Source organism: Haemaphysalis longicornis, unplaced genomic scaffold (genome assembly GCF_048455015.1).
Source record: "Haemaphysalis longicornis isolate Haplotype H1 unplaced genomic scaffold, Haemaphysalis longicornis Haplotype H1 scaffold_16, whole genome shotgun sequence".
Lineage (NCBI taxonomy): Eukaryota > Metazoa > Arthropoda > Arachnida > Ixodida > Ixodidae > Haemaphysalis > Haemaphysalis longicornis.
Window position 1 is genome coordinate 16,127,165 of NW_027526266.1, and position 23,917 is coordinate 16,151,081.

At 48.4% G+C, this 23,917-nt stretch overlaps 1 protein-coding gene across 2 annotated transcripts in view; it reads right to left on the reverse strand.

Annotated features, from left to right (window-relative positions):
* Positions 1-384: 384 nt before the first annotated feature.
* Positions 385-23,917, reverse strand: part of LOC144166128 (caspase-7-like) — a 227,072-nt gene continuing 203,539 nt past the window's right edge. For both annotated transcript variants that reach the window (XM_077695742.1, XM_077695743.1), the window contains 2 exons: positions 3,708-3,825; positions 385-847 (listed from right to left, as the gene is read on the reverse strand). In XM_077695742.1, coding sequence (XP_077551868.1) covers positions 603-847; positions 3,708-3,825 — 363 coding nt within the window. In that variant the 3' untranslated portion in view covers positions 385-602. The remainder of the gene's footprint in view (positions 848-3,707; positions 3,826-23,917) is intronic.

The window sequence follows — 23,917 nt, forward strand, 5'->3', positions numbered from 1 at the left end:
TAAATGAAAAAAATAATACGTTGAAAGAATTTCTCGGGGAGCAGCATGTGCCCATGTGCGTAACGTTTTGGGGGATATGGACGGGGAATTCAGGCAGTAAGGGATTTTCAAACGGACGCTGTAGGCAACGGCCCTCACCGTACAGTAGGCAGCTCTCAGTGGGAAAGGAAAGAGCACTCTATGAAAAAAAGTATTGGAAAACGTTTGCTACCAGTGCGTTTTTGCGACTGAGCTTTCAGAAAGCAAATGTGCCATGGGGGCTGCAGTTAGCATTAATAAACTCCCCAGAAAACTTTGGCCAATAATGCAATCATACTCACTTGATGGTGGCATTGCGAACCCAGTCTGCGAGTAATACACAGGACGTGATTTGTAGCACTTTTTTATTACATTGTGCGCATAGTTGAAGAATCACACTCCTGTTGGACCACTAAGTATCAATCACTCGACAAAAAAAAGAAGCTTCCAAGTTTAAAATTAGTGTATTCAATTGCGTTGTGCTTTCTACCTTCGTTTCTCCTGGGAATTTTTAATCACTTTTGGTATTTTTTTAAGCACGATGAAACCTCCCCGCACTGTGGCGAAATGCACTGGGCACCTCTTCAAATTTGAGGTATCCTCGGGAAGCACACGCGGCGGGTGAGGGTCGAAGTCACGTAAGGCATCTGTTCTGTGCCGTAAGTGTAATGCTGCGAGGGATTGTTTACTTCGAAGGAGAGCGCCACAACACGATAAGCTTCCATCAACATGGCCAACAAGTCGTCGGATCCAGTGCTGGTTTCCAACACACAGCAGAAAGCTTGCACGAACAAAGAGCCGTTCACTCCAGTTCCGCAAGAAAAGTAGCCTGCGCATAGGGGTATAAAACATGGCAGTGTAGTGGCGAGAATTAGGAGCCCAAAAGACGTATGACACTAGTTTTCTCTTGTAAAGACATCACGGCACCAACTTGCCCAGCTTGCGACCGTTCTGCTGAGAAATCTCCTGGTGGCCATCTAGAGTTCCAAAAGGCATTTTTAACGGATCTAGTCAGAGTGAAGTAAACACCGCCGCGAGAATATTTCCAATCAGTTCTGAACAGTTGTACACGAAGGGCTCGCGTTTGCTCATTCTACTCGCCATGATTCAGCACCTGCTTGTTGAGACTTGAGAGTGAGTTTTTAGGCACTCACGCTTGGTCACTTTAGAAACTTTGCAAGCGATGCTATAAGAAAGCCAACGGCACCGACTACACATGCAGAACATGTGAGGGCGAACAACAGTACTTGAGTAGCAAAATGGATCTCATATTACGACCACTTTCATGAAAAAAAGGTTTTGGGTACTCCTCCAGAAGGCTGTTCACTTGTGCAACCAGTATCCGCGACACAGCTACATGTATACCTTCTCTTATCATACTGCCTGTCTTGAGCGCTGTTTATTCCTTTTTGGATGATATACAAACAGATTCATTTGCTCCGAGCCTTTGCCCGAAGGGAACGCGATATTGATTGATTGATTGTGGGGTTTAACGCGCCGACGCAACGCAGGCGATGAGGCGCGCCGTAGTGGAGCGCTCCAGATTAATTTTGACTACCTGGGGATCGTTATTGTGCACCGAAGTATCGTACACACGGGCGTTTTTGCTTTTCGCCTCCATCAGAAAAGCGGCCGCCGCAGCCAGGAATCGAACCCACGACCTCGTCCTCAGCAGCGCAACGCCTGGAACGCAATATTGACGGAACGCATTGCCTCCTGCTTGATTGCTGTGTGAAAGTGCATACTGTCTACACGTGTGGCAATGAAGTGGTGAAAGGGACTACCAACCGGTTTATGTCGAACACACGGTCGCTAGTGCGGATGAGAGACGGTATTGTATATAGTTAGGAACACGTAAACAATTTTATATTATTCCGCAACGAGTAATTGTAGTGTGCTTTCAAGAGTAGTTAAAATTGGACACTTGAAAGATGGTAAAGATCAGTGCCTAAACTGGTCAATTACAACGCAGGTGCATCACGCAACTTAAATTGTTTTGCAAGCTCAAACTAGGCAAATTGCACCAAAATAAACAACATTTTTGGGGTAAGCTCCTGCACGTTTGACATTTCTATAGTTTGTTGGACGCACCGTTAAAGCCCTCTACCGAAATGAAATCGAAATCTTCTATGTTGACGGGCTCAGGAGTAAAATGTTCCATACAAAATTCTTCTAAGTAGGCTACTTGTCACTGTTTTAGTTTGAATTAAGTTCTGAAGAGTATATGTATTGGTATTGTTGTGCACATGTAAACGTAATTGGGATTCTGATTCGGTGTCATAGTTGCCAGCATTTTTTTTCGGCGGTCTCTATCATACCGGGAGGCTGGCAGATCTAACAATCCCGTTTTCGGACGTTCTTAGGCATTATCAGCAGAGATGTGTCTTCGAAACGGTTACAGAGATGCATTTGTGCTGAGGGTAGAGAGCATGGACTCAATAAAAATCGGTTGGCGGTCGCTAAGCTACTAACACTTAAGACAGCGCAAAAAAGTGCCACCTCGTCGGGGCGGTTTGGACGCGATGCTTTATACAGCACTTATCACGGGTGACTATGACCTGCTTGCGTTAATAATCACACGCTGCACTGCGTGCGTAACAGGTTCTTTATTATGTCTCTTCAGCACGACCTTCAGAACAGCCTTATGATCGGTGCGATACACACTGGGACTACGTTTTCACCGCAGTTATATTCATCGTGAGCGTTAAGTCAACGCACGTTCCACGGATGGTAGTCCGTTGTTTGGTAGCGGTGTTGCACACGAGTCGAAGCTCTTAAAGACGAAATGGACAAGCCACTGGCGCGCACACGGCCGCTACACACGACGTGGGTGGAGTGCCCAGCCGCGCGAGAGGTCGCGTGTCGCTATAACATGTTATTCAGCGAGAACGCAGGGGCTAAACCCGCAACTGTGCTCTGTGAGGGCACCGTCTGTCTCCGCTGTCCCCGCGTGTGCTCGTGGCTCAATTGGTAAGACACGCTTTCGCTACACAATTCTCTGGTGCCGAAAACCCCCAGCCGTCTGGTGCCGCCGACTCGCGCCATGGAATCGCTTCGTCGCCGCCGGGGAGTTCTTCGCGCCACCGTCACGAAGAAGATGACGGCACTCGACGCACTCCTGCAGAACCCGGCGGCACTGACTCTCGAATTTCAGACGCTTCTGGACATAATTCTCGACAAGCAGCGAGCCTTGCACGAGCTGGACAGCCAGATTCAGGCGGCTCTCGCGGCAGTCGGTCGTAGCCATCTTGGATAGCCGGACGTCTGGTCTCCTCGTTCGCTTTCGCTACACTATTCTCTGGTGCGGAAACCCGGGAGCTCTGGCTGCGTTTTTCTATCCTTTGTATGTTCCATTTCTAGCGGTGCCTGTAATTTCTTTTTGTTTGTTTGGGGGGGTTTTCTGTTGACATCGACGGTCGCGAAAGACCGTTTGGCTTGAACACGTAGAAAGCTTCGGTTTAAAATCCGTGTACATGTTTTTGCTTCATGTGGTTGGTTGACGAAACCATTCAAAACTCATTTCCTGGTCAGCCGCGATACCAGCCTGACTGGGCCAGGAGGTGCAGGGTGTATCAGATGCGGACAACTGAAATGGATGCTAGGAGATCGAGCATATTGCAGCTACAGGGGTGGAGGGATGTTGTAGTCAGTGTAGATGTGCTTCTCCAAGCATGCAAGTGATCAATTACCTGGAACAGTCGAGCAGGCAACTAGGACATCGGCGTCAGCGGGTGTACGGGGTTCCCGGTAGCGGGCTCGTATGCCGACGATAGCTTCCACCTCCTCAACACGGCCTCCACTGCAGGCCTTTAGGACATGATGGAAGAAAAGACAACAAACGAAGGTTCAAACTTGGCCTTATTCGCGTGAGGAATATTAAATACAAAGCAAACAAAATAATGGGCACCAAGGTTATTTCGGCTTTCTCTTAAGGCCGCAAGACAAGCAGTGCAAGAACGAGGGGCTCCAGCTGCCACAATCATGGATGACGTCACGGCGACAAAACTGCACTCACCTGATACTAAGCTGAATGTACAATTTATTAAGCCTCGGGCATAAATAGAAGGTCTCGTAAAAAGAAAATAAAATAACTGAAATGAAGAACGCAGCATGGTAAGACATCTATATGTTCACCTAATGTGTGAAAAGTGTGCGTGCCAGAACCAGCTTCTTTAAACATTTTGGCCGCGCATCTGTTCACTTCGCTGATAATGTCCTTCAACAAAGGACAGTCTTCTGCGGCCTCTATATTTAAATTTTTCTTTTCTGTCACAGGTCACGTTGTCACGCTCCTCCCCTCCCGTTTCACTCCTCCTACGACAAGCAAGGTCGAGATTAGTTGAGGTAATTCGGTTTAATTCAAGTATTCCGCGTTCCACTGCTTGCGCGCCACCAAGCGGAACCAGTAGCTTGATTGATTGTAGGGTTTAACGCGCCGACGCAACGCAGGCGATGAGGCGCGCCGTAGTGGAGGGCTCCGGATTAATTTTGACCACCTGGGGATCTTTAACGTGCGCCGAAATCTCGCACACACGGGCGTTTTTGCTTTTCGCCTTCATCAGAAAAGCGGCCACCGCGGCCGGGAATCGAACCCGCGACATCGTGCTCAGCAGCGCAACGCCTTAGCCACTGAGCCACCGCGGTGGGTGGAACCAGTAGGTTAGTCCGAAATACTTTCAGGGGGTATCGTACCCTGTCAGTAAAAAAATAAAGATAGTCTGCTCCGGAACGATATTTTATTTTTCGTTTTCCTACTTTTTCTCTTTTCACATTTAAATTTACCCTCTCAGTGCCGAATTACAAAAAATGGTCGTAAGAAATTTAACGCCCTAACGTGAAGCCCTCATAAACCTAGTACATTAAAAAATAAAACGAAAATACAAGGCTACGTTCGAGCATTATAATTTTATTGTATGATTCCAAGTAGGATCCCTTGGACGCAGTGGGTGTGAAATATGTCACCAACTACACACAGTCTGCGGTGCGCCTAATTGTTGTGGAAGTCCTTGAAACCGTTTTTTTCCCTGTTCAGGAGGAAGTGCGTTTTGCATTTCAGGCAGAGACTGCTTTAGTGAGACGTAACAGAGCTTAAACCTTCGTTTTTTGCCCGCGTGAATAGTCCAATAACCCATCATGTCAAGATGCACATCTTGGACTGGTAGTGGTTGAAGTGGTGCTCTTCAGGAAGGAGAAGGAAGAAGAGTGAAACTTCATTTTATGATGAGAATAAAAGAGAGGGCCTGCGGCCCTATTCCGGGAACCCATTGGTAAAGGCCACCGCTCTCGCCCTCTGAGCTAGAGCCCTTTGAGACTCCAGCCCCTAGCAATTAGGCAGGGCTGCCTCCCATGCCTGTCCGGTAGGGGAAGGGTTGGGGGATAACGCAGGGTTGCTCTGGCATGCCCACACCATGTGGAGGGTGTCGGAAACCTTGCCACAGTGCAGACACGGCCCATCTGTTTTAGGGTCGAAGTGCTTTGCTACTACAGAGCACATAAATGTGTTCGTCGGCAGGCGCCGCAGTATTCGCTCATCGACCTTTCTCAGACCATTTTCAGGGGCTGGGTAAAGCCGGCGTTTATCGCAGTAATGTTTTACGATTTCTCTAAACCGCCGTCGTTTGCTAATCTCCGAGCCGGGAGAGCTTGGGTGAGGCGCCCGGTGGGTAAGCGCTCGGGCAGCCGCGTGCGCGGCCTTGTTACATCTCAGACCCTGATGCACCAGAGACCACGGACCACACCACCCATTTTAAAATACTGTAGGCCAACGGTCGTGCCGTGCCCGCTAAATAACTTTCACCGGCTCGGTGCGAGACCGTGATTGATGGCCTTGACATCGGGTCCGAGGGGGCGAACGCTATAGCAATCACCTCGGCTTGCGTGAACTTAGAAGCCCGGTAGGAGAGCCAATCGCCTTGATGGTCCCTGTGAATTGCAGCGGCAGTGAAGAACCCCAGAGGCGACGGTCCTGCCACATCAACGTAGGACACACCTCGCCTATTTCCGTGTCTCCTTTCCAGGGTCCTGGCGAGTGCTTCCCTCCTGCAAACGTGAGTGTGCTTTTCCTTGTTACGCCGAAGTGTATGCACCCAGAACCTGTGCCGCCACAACTCTGAGAGTTTGCACGTCTCCTCTGGGGTGCAATCGTGTTTGATTTGTAGGCGGTCAAGCAAGTGGCGCCCCCACGGCGTCTGTGCGAACCGCGTGTACTGATTTGTGAGATGAGCCTCTTTCAAGTCTTGGTACGAATTGAGCACTCCCAGCGCCGATAACCTGGTGTTGGAGGTAGCCACCAGGAGGTCAAGGGCTTGCTTGGTGGCCTTCTTCAAGATGACGTCAATGCGATTGTCGTGTTGTTTGGTCGTACGTAGGTAGGGTACGGAGAAGAGGATTCTACTAGTTACAAAGGCATGGGCGAGCCGGAGCGCGTTCCTGCCCCGTAACCCACCGCACTTGTTGGATGCGCCTTGTATCATCTGTCCGACCTGTTAACCTGTTCGCTTCAGTTTGGCAATGGTGGTCTCTGGGCTAAGTTCGTTGTGAATAAGTTGACCGAGAATCCTGATTTCTTCCACTTCTCTGATAGGACCACCTGTTAAAAAGGAGATGTACAGCCATGTGTTGTCTTTAGGATTGAGTTTAGTGTGCAAAAGTTCTGATTTTGTTGTTGCACATTGGAGGCCGCAGTCGTTAGCAAAGCTTTCAACAATGCTGGCAGCCCTTTCAAGGCGGTCCTCCATTTCCCCAAGGCTGCCTTCTGTGCTCCAGATTGTTATGTCACCGGCGCAAAGGGCATGGTGCGGCATGCCCTTTGTGCGGCAGCTGCATCATAGCTGTTGTGCGGTAGCTGCAAACTAATTTGTGCGGCAGCTGCATCATAGTGACGTTAAAGAGTAGCAGCGGCGAGACCGCTCCTTGTGGAGCACCCCTTGTACCCATGTAATATGGACCGTACTCCTCATCTTTAATCCAAAGGAATGCTTGACGTTTGGAGAGGAAATCTCTGACGTATGCGAAGGCTTTCCGGCCACTATTCGTTGTGCTTAAGTTTTCTAGTATGCTGCTGTCCCGGACGTTGTCAAATGCCCCCTTGAGATCTAGGGCAAGGATGGCTTTATCGTTTTTTCGCATTGTAGTTGGATGAATTACGTTGCGCTGTAGCTGGAGAAGGACGTCCTGTGCTGACATATTTGGGCGGAACCCGAACATAGTGTCTGCAAAGAGGCCCGTGGACTTAATGTGTGGAGAGAAATGATCCCCGACCATTGCCTCCATGAGCTTACCCGCGCATGAGATGGGCGAAATTGGCCTGAGATTATGAATATTAACAATTTTTCCTGATTTGAGTATAGAAGTGACCAAGGAGGACTTCCATTCTTGGGAGAGTGGAAGGCCTTCCCAGATTTGATTTAAGAAATGTAACATTTGGACGTAGGCCAGGTCCGAGAGGTTCGCCAATAGTTGGACTGTTAAACGGTCTCTTCCCAGGTCTGTACCTCTGCGCATCGTAGCTAAAGCTTCCCGAAGGTCTTGTAGTGTAAAGGGGACATCAATGTCTGGGTTCTGCTTGCCTGCGTACTGGTACTCAGGTCTACTGGGGTCTTCCGTGTGCCAGAGATATCAGTCAGATAGAGTATCCGCGATTTGGGTCGTCGTACCTCGGTACCCTTGTAGGGCTATTGGGAACTGACGACACGTTTCCCCTCTCGTTGGGTCAATGAAACTACGAAAAAGGCGCCATGTCCTCTTTGATCACATTGACACGCGCACCCGAATTGCATCTTTCTATCCAATTTCCGTCGCTGAGTTGACAGCGTATTCCACCGCTTTTCCAGTTACTTCACTGATGCGGGCTCGCAGCTTGCGATTAAGTTTGTTTTTTCCATCTTTTAGTAAGGCTCCGTCGTGCCTCCCACATATGCATCAGATGGTTGTCAACAGTTGGGTTGTTTCCGGTGGTCTAATTGTTGTAACGACTTGCTCTTAAGCAAAGTGTGGTATAAAAAAAAAGTCTTGCTCTTGTAAGGCGGTGATCTGTTTTGCCCACTCCGTATAGCTGTCTGTGAGGAGAACACCGGAACTTGTTGCAGCCTAAATTCCTGCCAGTTGGTTAGTTCGGCATGGCCCCGCTATCTTGTAGCAGCCTCCGCCAAGAGGGTAATCCTAAGGAGGCAATGATCGCTGCCAAGTGTCTTCTCCAGGTTTTCCCAAGTAGCGTCGGTACTATTTCTAACTAGCCATAGGTCGGGACACGTGTCGGGAGTTACCGAGTTTTTCATACGCGTGGGGCATGCCAGGTCCGTGAGTGGCATAAGTCGAAGCGTGGATATTAACTCCGCTAGCTTACGTCCCCAGGCCTGCTCGAAGTGGTATTCCCAATGAAGGCTCGGGGCGTTAAAATCCCCAACAATCACGAGGGGCAGATTTAGGTGCTCGATAGAAAACTTCGTTAAAAGTTATGCGGGGCTTGCGCGGGCGACTGTAAATGTTGAGCACGTGTATTGGGGGATACAAGTGCTCAACGAACGACGTGAGTTGTGCCTGCTCTTAGTAGAGCTCTCTTTCTCTGTCTCTCTCTCTGGCGCAGAATCGCCGATTTGAGCGTGGTTTTATATAACGCGTGCCTTTGAAGGGTGCTTCAGAGCGAGCCATTTCATGCAGCGGTGAAGGTAGCGAAACCTAGTTTTAGCTATACCGCAGGCTCACAAATAACTTTCTCTCTCTTCTTCACACTTTCATCGCTCACATAAGATAGACATCTTAGTTTGCTACGCCGATTCCTTGTCATCACATCTGTCCCAGTGGCAAAACGTGTGGCTTGGCTCCAGTACATCTTGTACGATGGTAATTTCAGTACTCCGGAGACGACATGAATTCCTTCAAATTCCTCCATTTCTTTCGCATTTGTAGTTACTGAGTACCCTCGATTCTGCAAAGAGTAGAGGTATGTTTGTTCCACAGGATTGTTCAACACATTCTCGTCCCCAAGACAGTTTGTAAAAGTATAATATGGAGAGAGAGAATCGTGTGATCGTGGTCCGATTGTTCACAAAAATCTGCAAGCACAGCATCCATATCGCCACTTCTCCGATTCAATGCTTTCTGTGTAGGCTCATTTACAGTTTTTTTTGCCAGTTGAGCAGGTACTGCTGATTGTCCAGAAGATTTTTCGCCCACGGTGCTGTCGGTATTCTCATTCTCGTCACAGTAGTCAGTTTCGATATCAAGGCCAATTTCAGTTAGGCTCCCTTCTTGACAGCGGAGTTTCGTTGAGCAGTCAGCTTTGCGGCATTCTCTTAATCGTTATCATCAGAGGTGTCCAGATCTACCTATATCCGACTCGTCGCCCCTTGAGGAATAAGGAGCGCAGTTGGTGAACGCTTGTTTTTCCCTTAATTAAAAACTTGCCATGCGGACGCCCACCATCTGCATAAAAACAACATTAAAAAATTAGAACCACACTGAAGCACAAGAACACATTTCAAATGGAGAAAAACACAAACGCATAACCTAAAATACTGGCTGGGGCCTATTTTAGCTATCGTTGGATATGCAAAGCAAAACCTTGGCTTAGTCTTGTTGAGTCTTGGTTTCGCTTGGTTAACCTTTGATTTGGCTGTATTGCCGACCACGTCTCAAAGCCGTTCGGTTCCGTGCAACGCTCACAGAAGGAGGCCGGGAGAACGCACCATTCATTCTTGGCGAAGGCGCAGTTCCTCTTTGCCGGGCGCGAGACCAGTCACGTTGCCCGAAACGACCCAGGGACGCATGCATGCGAGGCTGCGGAGGTGATTGGCTGCCTCTGCCGCAGCGGCGGTATCGACCGCTGTCAGCACCCGCAGGCGCCAATGGCGGGCCCGCTTTATCACGCGATGCGCGTCGAGGGGTGTGCCTCCCGTGAAGAGGTCATTAGCGCATCCTACACGATATAGCCGTGCGAAAGTCCAGCTTTAAAGCTGCTTTAAAAGAGAACGACACGCCATAGAGACGCCGGTGTCTGCTGAGCACTGAATGCGTCACGCTTAGCAAAATAACCCTGCCGGTCCCGATGAGTCTATTTAGAATAGTAGTTATTCTCGCAATGTTTTCAAGACGTATGAGCCTCTGTCCTATACATAGTCGATATTTTGGAGTTAATTAGGTCCCCCTAATGAAGATCACACAAACAAAACAATCAAAAATGTTTCCCATCTCCAAAGCAAACGAAGTTGCTCAGATGACGGCTGTAAAAAACACCACGGGAAAATGTGCTTCGACTGGTATTAGATAGCGGCACTTGCTGACAAGTTGATGGTTGCAGGTGGCTGTAGATAAAAACCTAATGTTGCTGTTTGGGAACGTTTTGCTAGAAAAATACGTGCTCAGAACGTTTCCACGTTGGCTTACGTAATGTGGTTTCCATTTGGAATCACAGGGACATTATATATGAAGTGTCGCATCATCTGCCTCTAGTTCAGAGCCTGCTTCGCCGGCATCAACACCACCACGAATGGCGTAGAGAGGTCCTCGCCGAGCCCAAGCGGGCCTGCAGCAACAGCTGCCCACTCATACCTCAAGCTCTTCATGGCAAGTGCTGCTAGATGCTGCGCGGTCGTTCCTGGCTCATTTCAAGTCTTTCGTGGTCCGCGCGATTATAACATTACTCGATGTCGTTGCTTTCATCATACAACACTGGCATTGAGCAGCGGCACAACAATGCGCCTACAAAATATCCGGAATCAGGGGGACCATACTTCAGTGGAATGCATGCGGACTTTACCCAGGATAATCTGACCTCCGGCAGTTCATCAGCAAGCACCATTTCCCAATAATCGGCATATCGGAATCTAACCTGCGCTCCTGGGTTAGAATTTCTGGATATTCGCTCTCGGAATCCACAAACGACATGAATCGAAGCAGGGTCCTACTAGCAATTCGCAATGACCTCAAATTTGTTGTCCACAGTGTACCCCAGTACTCTTCTAATGAAAACGACGTGGCTACGGTGCAACACAAGGCCGTACAATTCACAGCCATCAATGGCTACATACCTCCTAGAGCGCGCTTTGACACCAAGCCTTTGCTTTCTATTCTGGCCAACACGCCACCACCTCATGTGCTGACGGGTGACTTCAATGCGCATCACCCACATTGGAGCAGCAGAAGCACATCATCTCGGGGAAACCACATTCCTAACGTCGCTACCACCGTTGGATTGCGGGCAGCGCCAGATTGGTCCATGGAAAATCATCGAGTGTCTTTGATGTGACGCTGATATCGTACATCCCTGCTGTTATCTGCGTCGTGGTTTGCTGGCGTAAACAGCTTTAGAAGTGACCATTTGCCCACATATACAATCATCAGGGGAATCTGTGGAGGTCCACAAAAACTCAGGTTTCATGGCACAAATTGTAAGAAGTTCAGAGATTCTCTGGAGGACAACAGTGCCACTCTTAACACACACGAGAAGTTCGGTGACGCTGTTTCGAACAAGAAGGCTGCATCTGAAAGACGCTGTTTTCTCCCCCAGGTGGTGTAAGCAGTAGACATAGAGTACGAGCGACTTCGTGCAATTCGCACGAGAGCAGAGCGGCGAGCATAAAAAACGGCGTCTCCGGATGATATTACAGACGCTAGACGGGCACAGACACGCGTCCAAAGACCCATTTGCAAGCTGGAGAATAGCGCTGGAGTGAGTTCTGCTCTCTGCTGAATCCGCGCAAACCACTCACGCGTATCTGGCAAAGATTTCGCACCTTGAGAACTCCCCCCAAGTCCACTTCACTCCGTTCTCAGCCGGGGCTCTTCAGTAGGGCGTCAGTGAAGTGAGCGTTGCCGAGAAATGCTGCACTAAAATCACCACTCCGTCCAGCAACAGGGTAATTTCGGAAGTGTCCGCGTTCTGCTACTCCACCGCGAACGCAACGCTAATGGATGAACCCTTCGCCATTCAAGAGATTACCACGGTGTTGGGAAATCTCAGCTTCTCTTCATCTCCGGTCGCTGACGGAATCCCGCATTTGGCTTTACGCCAATTGGGCACAAAAAATATTCAGCAGTTGCTCTCCCTCTACAACCAATCCTGGCAGAACGGGCAACTTGAAGCCTCCTCGATTGCCCGAGTCGTAGCGATTCTCAAACCAGGAAAACCGGCAACGAATATAGACTCTTATATACCAATTGCACTACTAAGTTGTATTGGCAAGGAAATGGAGAAGATGGTGCTGGAACGAGTTGTTTTGGACCTGGAGAATCGAGAGAGTTATCCATTGCAAATGTCACCGTTCAGGAGAGGGCGTAGTAGCGTAGAAACCATCCTTTCCTTGGTGTGAGATATCCCCCGTCAAAAATCAGCTGGAAAAAGCACTATAACTTTCTTCTTTGACATCAAAGCAGCATTCACACGAAGCCATTCGAAGAGAGATGATATGCATAGGGCTTCGAGGACGCAAGTTCATGTGGCTATGTGACTACTTGCAAGACCGGTACCTCTACATGGCCACCAGTGATGGCAGTGGCTATGTGATTATTTGCAAAGACCGGTACGTCTACATGGCCACCACGGATTGCGAAATGGCCAAACAGCCCGTTACGCGAGGAATTCCTCAAGGCAGTGTATTGATCCCTACGCTTTTTAGCATGGGTCTCATATGCCTCCCAACAATCCTGCTCAAAGATGTTAACATTTCACTCTACGCAGACGACATCTGTATCTAGGCTTCAGTGAGGAACTGTCGAAACATTCGCACCAAACTCCAGAAGGCAATACTGAAGATGAGAAAATATCTGATGCTGTGGTCTCATGTTTTCCCTAGAGAAGTGTGTGGCGAAGGCATTCATGCGGCGCGATATTGGACGTTATACACTCACGGGAGAAGATATTCCCCCACCTTATGTCAAATCCCACAAGTTTCTCGGTGTCACGTTTTACCGCTCAATGTCACGGGCCACACATATTCGGCGACTGAAGGAGCGACTTTTGTGTTTTGTGCGCAAACCAGCGTCAAAATCACTGCCTACATGAAGCACCCTCCCGGGACTTCTCAAGGAGTGATCCATGGCCTGCCCGAAGACATCGACAATGACGCTCTTATCGAACTGACTGCTGCCAATGATCCTTACCTAATTAATGCAAGGCTTCTGGGCCGGACATCTTCTGCCCTTCTGACCATGAATGGAGCCAGAGTACCTTTCTACGTGAAAGTGCGGTGCGAACTCATTCGCTACCGCCCGTACAGGCGGGTGGCGCAAGTGCGCCAACAGTGCGGGGAGGTGGGCCACCACCGGGACATGTGCCCCCACCCCGAATCTACAAACTGTTTCAAGTGTGGTGCTGCTAGCCCCCACCAGACAACATCTGTCCCCCAAAGTCCAAACTGTGATCAGCCATACCCCACTGCAAGCAAAGAGTGCCTCAAAAGTCATCTTTCCACTCCGCCACCCCAGAGAGCACGTAAGCAACAGCCTACCCAGTTCCAGGCCCATCCATAACAGCAGCAGCGGCACCAGGCACCTCCTGCTGGAGTCCCGGATACTCCTGTACCTACGGCCCATCTGAACTGGTCAGCGGCAGTACGCGGCACTCTAACAACTCTCTCGCAACCTCTACAACATACATACCGGCCTTCCTAAACAAATTCTCCGAGTAACAAATAGAATTTTAGTCACGCCTCGATGCCCTCACAGAAAAAGTGAACAAACGTACCTCCTCCGCTATCCCGCTTCTCCCGTCCCCGGAGTCCGAGCAGCTCGATGAGCGTTTGAAAATTCTGCTGGAGATCATAACAAAAGCCCTGTCCAAAGCAAATGCCCCACTACACGCCGCAGTGGAAGCACTTACAACACGTCAGCTGAAACTGAAAAAGGCAATCTCCACCGTCTCATCAGCCACGACCCAATCTCTAGCATCATCACGAAAAGCGAAGTACCATCCATATGACGACGGTAGCCTCTCCCAGTGACCCCCATCTAGTCTCTCGTATTGACTTCTGCCCCAGCACAGACCATTAACATCTACCATTGGAACTGCAGATCGTACAAGAGAACGAACGACCAAGTTGGCCTCTACGTCCTCCAAACCCCCCCCCCCGACATTGTCACCGTTCAAGAGGTAAACACCCCAAACCCCGGCCTCCCAAACTACGTCTCATTATCGCAAGACCCCCCAAAGCCGAACGGCTGTCATGGTGAACAATAATCATCCCGCTCAGACCCACAATCTTCCTCAAGATGTGGCCAACACCTTTGTGGAAATTCTCCCCAGTCACTCTTCTCAACCAAGCATATACATTCTTGAAGTATACAGCCCACCATCCGCATCCCTTACATAAATCGATACCCTGCTTCATAAAGCACCCAAGATCTCCAAGCAAGACCCCCTCCTCCTGGTGGGAGATTTTAACGCCCAAGACGACGACTGGGGCTACGCACAAGCCACAAAAAAGGGGACGGCTTTATTACAAGCCACCCAAAATATGGCTTTGTAGTATACAACGATTTATTTATTTATTTATCCACAATACCCCTAAAGGCCCCCGTGAGGGGGTATTACATAGGGTGGTTACATAGCACACGTGTTGCATTAGCGCAGTAAAGCGGAAAAATAAACAAAAAAAGCAGGAATGTGCACACTGCAAACGCAAATAAATACACATTGTAAACTTGAAAAAAGTGATAACGCAGTTCTCAAATCATTATAGCAAACCCGCCGCGGTGGCTCAGTGGCTAAGGCGTTGCGCTGCTGAGCACGAGGTCGCGGGTTCGATTCCCGGCCGCGGCGGCCGCTTTTCTGATGGAGGCGAAAAGCAAAAACACCCGTGTGTACGAGATTTCGGCGCACGTTAAAGATCCCCAGGTGGTCAAAATTAATTCGGAGCCCTCCACTACGGCGCGCCTCATCGCCTGCGTTGCGTCGGCGCGTTAAACCCTACAATCAATCAATCAAATCATTATAGCAAACATAAAGACAGTAGTATAATACAGATGGTTCAAATTCAAGCACGACACGATGTACAACCTATCAGAATGCCCCAACGAACCAGACTGGGCATGAGTGTGGCACGGGATGCAACACCCGAGCTCACTTTTGCGACCCACACACCAAACGTTGAGTGGACTCGCCTGCCGGACACATTGGGCAGCGACTACATAATGTCTGTTACAATTACGGTCGCCCACTCTCCCACCAGTAGGAAGACTAGAGTCACCAACTGGCCGGAATTCAGAGTTGTCCCCACTCCAATCCCAGTCATCGGGGACGAAATCACCGCATGGACGAGAGCACTCAACAAACGTTTACGCAAGCACACACAGGAAATAGCCCTCACTGATACCACCCTTGACGTAGACACGCATCTCCTCCACATCTGGTATGCCCGCCGAGGCCTCATCAAGAGATGACAACGTTAGCGCCACAACAAGAAATTAAGGAAGCGCATAGCCCCATAGCCCAACTTACCCAAGAAGCTCAAGACTAAGCCAAAACACTCCAACAGCAAACCTGGAGCTAGTTTTGTGACTAGTTGAAGGGCACTGTCAGTACCAAACGCACGTGGCATATACTGCGCCAACTCATTGACAATACTAAATCCCGATCCGTCACCAACACCAAGATCCTTCGACTAATCAGAAACAGTGATCTCACACCCGAAGAACTCCTTCAAGCCATCAAAACCCATATCTTCGGTCACCCAACGGTGCATCCGGACCCTATCTCAACTAAATACACGGGGCAGCCCAATAGTGAACTAGATACTTATTTCACAGAATCAGAGAATTCCAGCAAGCATTAGCACATCTAAACCGAAACACAACGCCAGGTAGAAATAGAATCACCAACCGACTGCTCAGAAGCTTGGACTCTCAAGATTCACTTCTAGAACTGTTCAATCATCATTGGGACCAGGGAATCTTGCCGGCAGAGTGGAAACATTCTGATATTACCCTCATCCCGAAACCCACCAAGCCCATTTCCCCAACATCACTTCGCCCCATCTCACTGATCTCGTGCATTGGAAAACGTTTCGAGCACCTAGTGCACCAACGCTTGACAGCCTACCTAGAACGAGAACTTGTCCCTTACCATGTTTGGATTTCGTCAAATTCTCTCGACCCAGGATGTCCTTATACAACTAAAAGAGCAATTCATAGATCATCTCAGCCGTACTACACCAACAACCGTACTGGCGCTAGATATAAAGGGGGCCTTTGACAACGTCACCCATGCAGCCATCCTAGAAAACCTCGTTAACATTAACTTTGGAGCTAAACCTTACAACTTCGTCAGAACGTTTTTCACAAATCGGATGGCAACACTACGGCTAGGCCTGCATGTACCACCCACCTTCAACACTCCGGCCAAGCGGGCACCGAAGTGGTCGGTAATTTCACCCCTAATATTCAATATAGCCCTGTTTCCACTCCCTTCACTATTGGAGTGCATACCACGCCTTGGGCATGCATTGTATGCTGATGATATAACCCTATGGACCACAAAGGCTCCAGCGGTCACCAACAAGATACCCTACAGAAAGCAGTCGACACCACGATCTCCTACCTCCAGTTCAGAGGGCTGACTTGTGAACCCTCCAAATCAGCCTTTGTCTTAAAGTCCCGCACCCACGATCGCCCACCTCTCCCGACGCCTGACGCACAAGTAACCATCTCTGGTCAACCCATACCCCAAGTCAAGACTATAAGAATATTAGGGGTCCCACTCCACCACGATGGGTCCTGCGCGGCCCTCTTACCCCAACTGCAAACAACCATAGCCCAAGACACCCACATCATTCGTCGCATCAGCAACAAAAATTTTGGGCTGAAAGAACAGGACACGTTCCGCGTCGCACAAGCGCTACTCCTCAGCAGGCTTAGGTATGCCACGCCGTTCCTGGCCCTCAAGCTTCAAGGATGGGCTAAATTGGATGCCTTCGTACGCAAGACGTATAAAGCGTCACTGGGACTACCTGCGTACAACAGCAACGAGGAACTGTTACAACTCGGGATACATTGAAGCCCAGTACGCGGCGCAACTCAACCGAATGTCCCTAACACCACCAGGCAGGAGAGTACTCCAACTTATAAGGAGACAACCCCCAATTCCAACAACGCCCCGCACCCGATCCCGCCGAACATACGGTGCAAGATCCGGGTAGCCCCCATACCTCGCAACATGCACCCGGCTTTCAACAAGGGCCGCAGAAAAGCTCGCTGTCGTCATATGGACAGAAAATACTCATAAATACCATCAGGTTCAGTACACAGACATTGCACAGCACCAAGGGGAGGTGGCAACAGCAGCATCTCATTGTAGTTTATCACGCACAATTGCGGAGGCCATTGCGATTGCACATGCTGCAGCTATTCACCAGAACAAACTACAAGTCACAGTTCTGACTGATTTACAACAGGCCTGCCAACTGTATCAGTACAGCAGGGTACGTGAAAGCGGCCTTCGTCTCCTCCGGACCTTGCCCGAAGTTATTCCAATCGCCATCGTACAGTCGCGTGCGATTTGAAGGTAATCGCGCGAGCTTCGACCGATAAAGACGATAACGCCCCCGCGCGGCCTTTTTCGAAGCGACTGGGACCTAGTTTATGCATTCTCCTCTGTCTCGGTCGCTGTTCCTTCAAGCAGTCATCACTCCCGCGGCTAGTAAACCACCCTTTCCGCTTTGTGGTGATCTTGTGTGGTTGCAATCACGCGTGGGTTTTTTTATTGGTTATCGTGAGCAACGTTAGCACCCATTGTTATAAATGTCCAGTATTTTACGAGAATGCGTTTATGCGCACCCGTTTGAGAACTGCTGTAAAATACGACAAGTGGGACGTAATCGCAGGGTGCGCGATAAAAAAAGAGGAAGGGGATATTCGTTTTGCTGCTGGAGTGATGGTTGCTGGAATAAACAGCGACAAGGGGAGAGAAGAATGTGTAAACCAAGAACCAGGCAGACCAAAACAACCCGCGTGGGTGCGTTATCGTCGTGGTCGGTCGACGCTCGCGCGATTACCTTCAAATCGCACGCGACTGTACGGACACCAGCCCACTCGAGCCTTGCAGGGAACGAGGCAGACCACGCTGCCGTCCGAGATCTGCACTTCCGGACATTCCCATCTTTAAAGGGACCCTGCAACACTCTTTGAACAGTGCAAGTAAACCTGCGCGACGTTTAGATTACACGGCCAGGAACACCTGAGCCAAATATTACACGTGCACATGAAGCAGTGAGCGCGCTAATCGCTGTGAAAGACGCGGAAAAAAAGACCGCACTCGCTTTTAGTTCTTCTTATGCACCCCTGGCGTAAATATAACCCATAAATGTAACCCATAACGATTATTATTTTTATTATTATTTGTATTTTTATTATTAATAATATTATCAAATTATTATTATAAATTATTACTCGCGAGGCTAAATACTCTGCAATCTATGCGTACTGTTGTGTACTTGCCAGGTGGTTTTTACGTCCTTTGGGTGTTGGTGCTTATGTACTGACACCGCGAATCGCGCAGTACTTTGTTTTGGGGGATTCTTGTGAGTGTTTATGGGGTGCGATTGTCGCGATGTTTTCCATGTGAACGTTGTGTGTGTCAAGGTGCTGCAATCTGGATCAGCCCATACGACCACACCTGAGTGTTTTAAGTGCTGAGCACTTAAGGGGCCCCGCTTGCCATCGTAGCTCGTCTGCGGTCATGGTGTTACCTGGGCTCACGCACCCAAACGGAGCCACGCGGCGCTACGCACCGAAAGAGAGTCTCGTAAAGATACCCGAAAAGAGAATTTATTACAACCAACATATTGGTGCGCAGCGACTGGTGGTAACAGCGCTGCCCTAAAATCATAAAACATCTAATTCGTTTTCAACTACTCCGGGCATTCAACACACACACAACGAATGTCTGTGTGTGTGTGTGGGGGGGGGCGGTAGGGCACCAAGCTACTGCAAAATTAATCCAGCGAAGTTCACAGGTGTTCGAAGAAGAGTTCAGAAAATAGCTGAAACTCAATACGGTTGTAAAGATACGCTCAGGATGTTGTTCCTGAGCACTATGAGCCGTGAGGACTAGTGTTACAGAAATGCTTCTTCTTGTAGAGCTGCTAACTTGTTCTCTAATTGACGTATAAGGATCGACCGTACACGCCACAGAAGTAGGAACATCGCTCGTTGCGGTCGGGTGCGAAGACACACGGCCCCACTACTTGGACACAATACAAAAGCACCAGCACACATCAGGAAGTTCACCAACACGTCATTTGAATGTGTGCTCATTCGAAGCGTAAGACCAAACAACCTGCTTAGCAGAGTCCAAAACGTTTGGCGCTACACTACACTGAAACAAAGCATGTTCTAATGTTTCAGTGTGACCTCAGTACGGGCATCGTGAGGAACGCACAACCCCGAATCTCACCACACGGGTACATATCAGGAGACATTCCCACCCACGCAACCATTCCAAATCAGCTCAGCTGATGCCAACTCAGCAACCACTCAGCAACCATTCCAAATTAAGTCAGCTGATGCCAACGGATGCCGCGCGATCTTGCTATCTCTTGACTGTCTAACGGGCTTTTTGCCAATTCTTCGCACAATTCGCTCGCCGAACTTTACCTAAAACCTATGCTTGACAGGTAGACTGGACGTTTCTCAGTGTCTTGACTAGGTAGGCATAAAATGGTGGCGACTGCTCAGCAGACGAACTGGCAATGCGTTCGGTATAAAACACTGAGCGTGAATTCCCTAGAAAGTACAGCAGCAGCGCACTCCCTGGCTACTCAGTTGAGTCTAATAGGTCAAATTTTGTGTGTACTCAAAGCACGCTAAAAATGGCTTGCAAGCAAGGACGACTGAAACCGACCATGGGCAGTCTCAACAGCGTGCGGGGCACTGTTTCTCTCTTTTCCGCCCTAAAGAACGGCCAAAACTTTGTTGCGAGCGTACGGGTAAAATGGAGCGGAGGTTTTGCTGCGCGTTCTACATAAAAAAGCGCCGGTGAGACGGACGACCTGAATATGTTGCTTCGCTCCGCGAGGGAAAAACTGAAATTTGCTCCGACCGCGAGACGCTGCTCCTGCGTCTCGAGGATGCGGTTTAACGTACTACGCGCCACTTCACCCGTTGAATGGCAAATTACACCAAGTACTCGAACCCCCATAACCCATTCTACGTCGCCTGCGAAGTCAGACGCAAATGCGCCGAATCGCACCATCATACTTTGTCCCCTATTCAGACGGGCTCCAGACAGCTCACCGTACTTATGGTATAGCTGCATAAACGCTTGATAAGTGGCCTCTGTTCCGGGTGAACAGCGTCCCGCCATCCGTAAGCACAGACACCTGGATTTGGCCTACGCCTGGCAATGGGAAGCCGCGGATAGCAGAACAGCAGGTCTATACAAGTTACAAAGAGCAGAGGCGATAAGGGGCAGCCCTACCTTAGCCCACGGGTGATAAAGAACAGACTACTCAATTATCTGTTACAAGGGGCCGAACGCTCACGTTCGACTACAAGAGCTCGTCTGTCGACTGGCCTCATGTGACAGCTTTTTATGATGGAGACATGGCATACAATCATTTTTTGAAAGGGTTATAGATATTTATACCACGCATTTCCCACTTAAACCACATACCCCGGCTAAGAAGGCTCGTAAGGAGTATGTTACGCCTAGACTACTGCGGAAAATATAATTTAAAGTCAGGATGTTTCAGTTGTTCCTTCAATCACGTCATTCCAAATTATTTGCAAAGTTCAAAGCCTACAGAAATACACTCAACAAACAGCTACAACAGGCACTACATTCGTTCTACAATCCATTGTTCGTATCACGTCACAGCAACTCAAAGAAACTATGGGAAAAAATTAAGAACTTTGTCATCCACCCCAAGTGTTGTTTGGCTCCTGCAGAGAGAATTATTTATGGCCGAATTATTCGAAGGACGGAAATGTCTCACGCCATTAACGATTGTTTCATCGAACGAGAAGCGCAAAGTCATGCAATAGCCGAGAACACGAGGTGTGTTTTTTTCGTTTTTCTAATCCGAATTACATGTTCATGGCTCCAGTTACGTGTCCCAAGGTGGTTTCCGCTTCTATGACGATGAAAAACAGCAGCTCCCGCGACGTGGATGACTTGCAGACAAGTCCGGTAAAACACGTGATTGATATTTTAGCTCCCGTACTCACATGCATCTTGAACCTGTGCTTTGAATCTGGCGTATTTTGTTCTGAATTCCAGAAAGCTAAAGTTTCAGTTTTGTTTAAGAAGGGGGACCGGAAATGCCCTCAAATTACAGGCCAGTTTCAGTCCTACGTGTATTTTCAAAGGGACTTGAAAAGGTACTACAAATTCGAATGAATGCTCTCAGTGAAAAACATAACTGCAAACGCCCAATTCGGTTTCTCCAAACACAAATCTACAGAAGTAGCTCTTCTAAACCTAAAAGAATACAATTTGCGATGCTTCAAATAAAAGAAAGTTGTATTGGGTGTCTTCATTGACTTTTCGCCGGCCTTTGACACCATTAACCACAGTCGAATTCTATTTAAACTAGAAAACTATGGTTTCAGGGGTTCAGTTCGAAGCGTTCTTGTATCATACCTCTCTCATCGCACACAATGCGTTAGCACTAAAAATCACCATTCATCAGTTAAACAAACTCTTACAGGAGCGTCTCAAGGTGGCATTTAAGGGCCGCTTCTGTCTAAGTTCTACATTAATGATATTCTAGATCTTGCATTAGAGTGTGAAGACAGGCTACTTGTTTCATACTGATGGCAAGAACAGCGCCCGGGGTTGTCTCTTTCTTGTCTTCCGTGCCGTTTCTTCGCGCTGTTTTTTCCATCTGTAGATCTTGGTACCAATTCAAAATGTATACTATACGCGGATGGCGTGACTGTTGTTTTCCTCTAAGTTTATTGAGGACGCCACTAAAGAAGCCGACATCACACTAAAAAAACGTGCAACATTGGTTTGAATTAAACAAGCTAAAAATAAACGCAAAAAATTAGAAGCAGTGTTCTTTCGACGGCGAAACAAACCAGGTGTGATTTCTACTCATGTACGGTTAGGTCGTGACACCATAGAAGTTGTGGACAAAAATTGTTTTGGCATAATATTCAAAAGCCTCTTAACCTAGGAAGAGCATGTTAATGAGGTTTTTTGCAAGCTTTCAAGGATTATAGGAATCATCAGCCAGCACCGTTACTTACTACCAAGTGAAGTTAAATTGCTGTTATATAATTCCTTAATCATGTCCCATCTGAACCATGCTGACTTAGTGTAGGGAATAACAACTAAATAATCACATTTTTTTTGCAGAAAAGAGTGGTTTGTTCCATTCACAATCTAGATTATACAGCGCACACAGCTCACTCATTTGAAATGCATAATACTACACATATTTGACATGTACCACGTGAAGCTTCCATTAAAGACGTAAAAAAGGGGTATAATAATGTACGCGCACTTGCCGTCCTATATGTTAATGAACCTGCTTATGCCAGTCGAAACACGGAACACTGTCAGGTGTCTACTTGTCGAACGGGGTACGGCTTGCAAAGTGTATCGAACATGTTGCGACGTTCTTTTAAATAAATTCCGTGCACAAAATGTTGATCAGAAATAAAAAAATTCCTAGGAGAGCTTAGGATACATGCCCATTGTACTACTTGTCATTTGGTATCTTTCTCCTCTTGTATTCACCGTTTATGCATGTACGTATTTTTGTTTTTGTTGTTATTTTCTACAATTATGAACTTGAAAAACAGCAGCGCGTGTGACGTAGACGACATGCAAATTAAACCGGTGAAGCACGTTGCGGACGTCGTTGCACCTTGTCTAAGCCATTATTTTAACATGATTTTTAAAGTAAAGCTTTTTACCTCAACCCCCCAAGGGTTGTTTCGCGACCGTTGGTGTCACCAGAAAGCTCCAGCGAACAAATAAAAGAGTTCACTGTCACCGCCAGGAATCGAACCTGGAACAAATAGACCAACAAAGTGAGAGCCCGTCGTCTTACCGATTTAGCTACGAGCCCACACGAAGACGGGGAAGGCAGGTGGTGTACTCACCAAGCACATCTACGAGTTTGCCCCCAGCGTTCTCGCTGAATGCCACGCGAAAGCGTCACGTGACCACTCACGCCCGTCTAGCGACCCTGTGCGCACCTTGCTCATGTGCTAAGAGTTAAAGAATTTAAAGGAAGTTCACAACAATGCATGGCACCTCACTTCTAGTACGCCAATATGGTAAAGCCTGTGGCCTCCAGTGTTCACGTAAAACGTAACAGCTTCTTGTTGTCCGCCCTCATGCCAAATCAAGGAATACATTCAAATATTCCTTGATGACAAGGCCATCACTCCAAGCCCCCGCATCAAGATCCTGGGCCTACATCTCGAGGCTTACACCAAGAGTGACGTTTCCTTGCGGCGCCTAAAGCAGCATTAATCAAATCATAAACATGATCAGGCGAGTTGCCCCCAAGAAGCGATGCCTAATGGAATCCGATACCGTTCGAATAATTGAAGCTTTTGTCTTTTCGAGAGTCACGTCAACCCCATGTCTTCTTCTCGACAAGGAAGTCATACAGTTGCTGTATATAATGATTAGAAAGGCGGTTGAGCAGGTCATTGGTCTTCTCATGAGTGCGTCCACACTGAGGCTGCTTAGCACGGGGCTCCACAACACGCTGTAAGAGCTGATAGAAGGCCATCTTTCTAACCAGAAGGTCCGACTCAGAACTGCGGTCGGTAAGCGCATGCTTTACCAGATTGGCTGGGCAGCCGAGAGTGTCAATCAGCTTGACGTACTCCAAGACTCTTGGTGACTAAAACTAAAGATCCTCATTTTGCTTAGAAATATGAACCCCTTACATGACGAGGGTCAATGAAAAGCAGGGGCTCAAGCACTAAACACCACCCTCGGTGG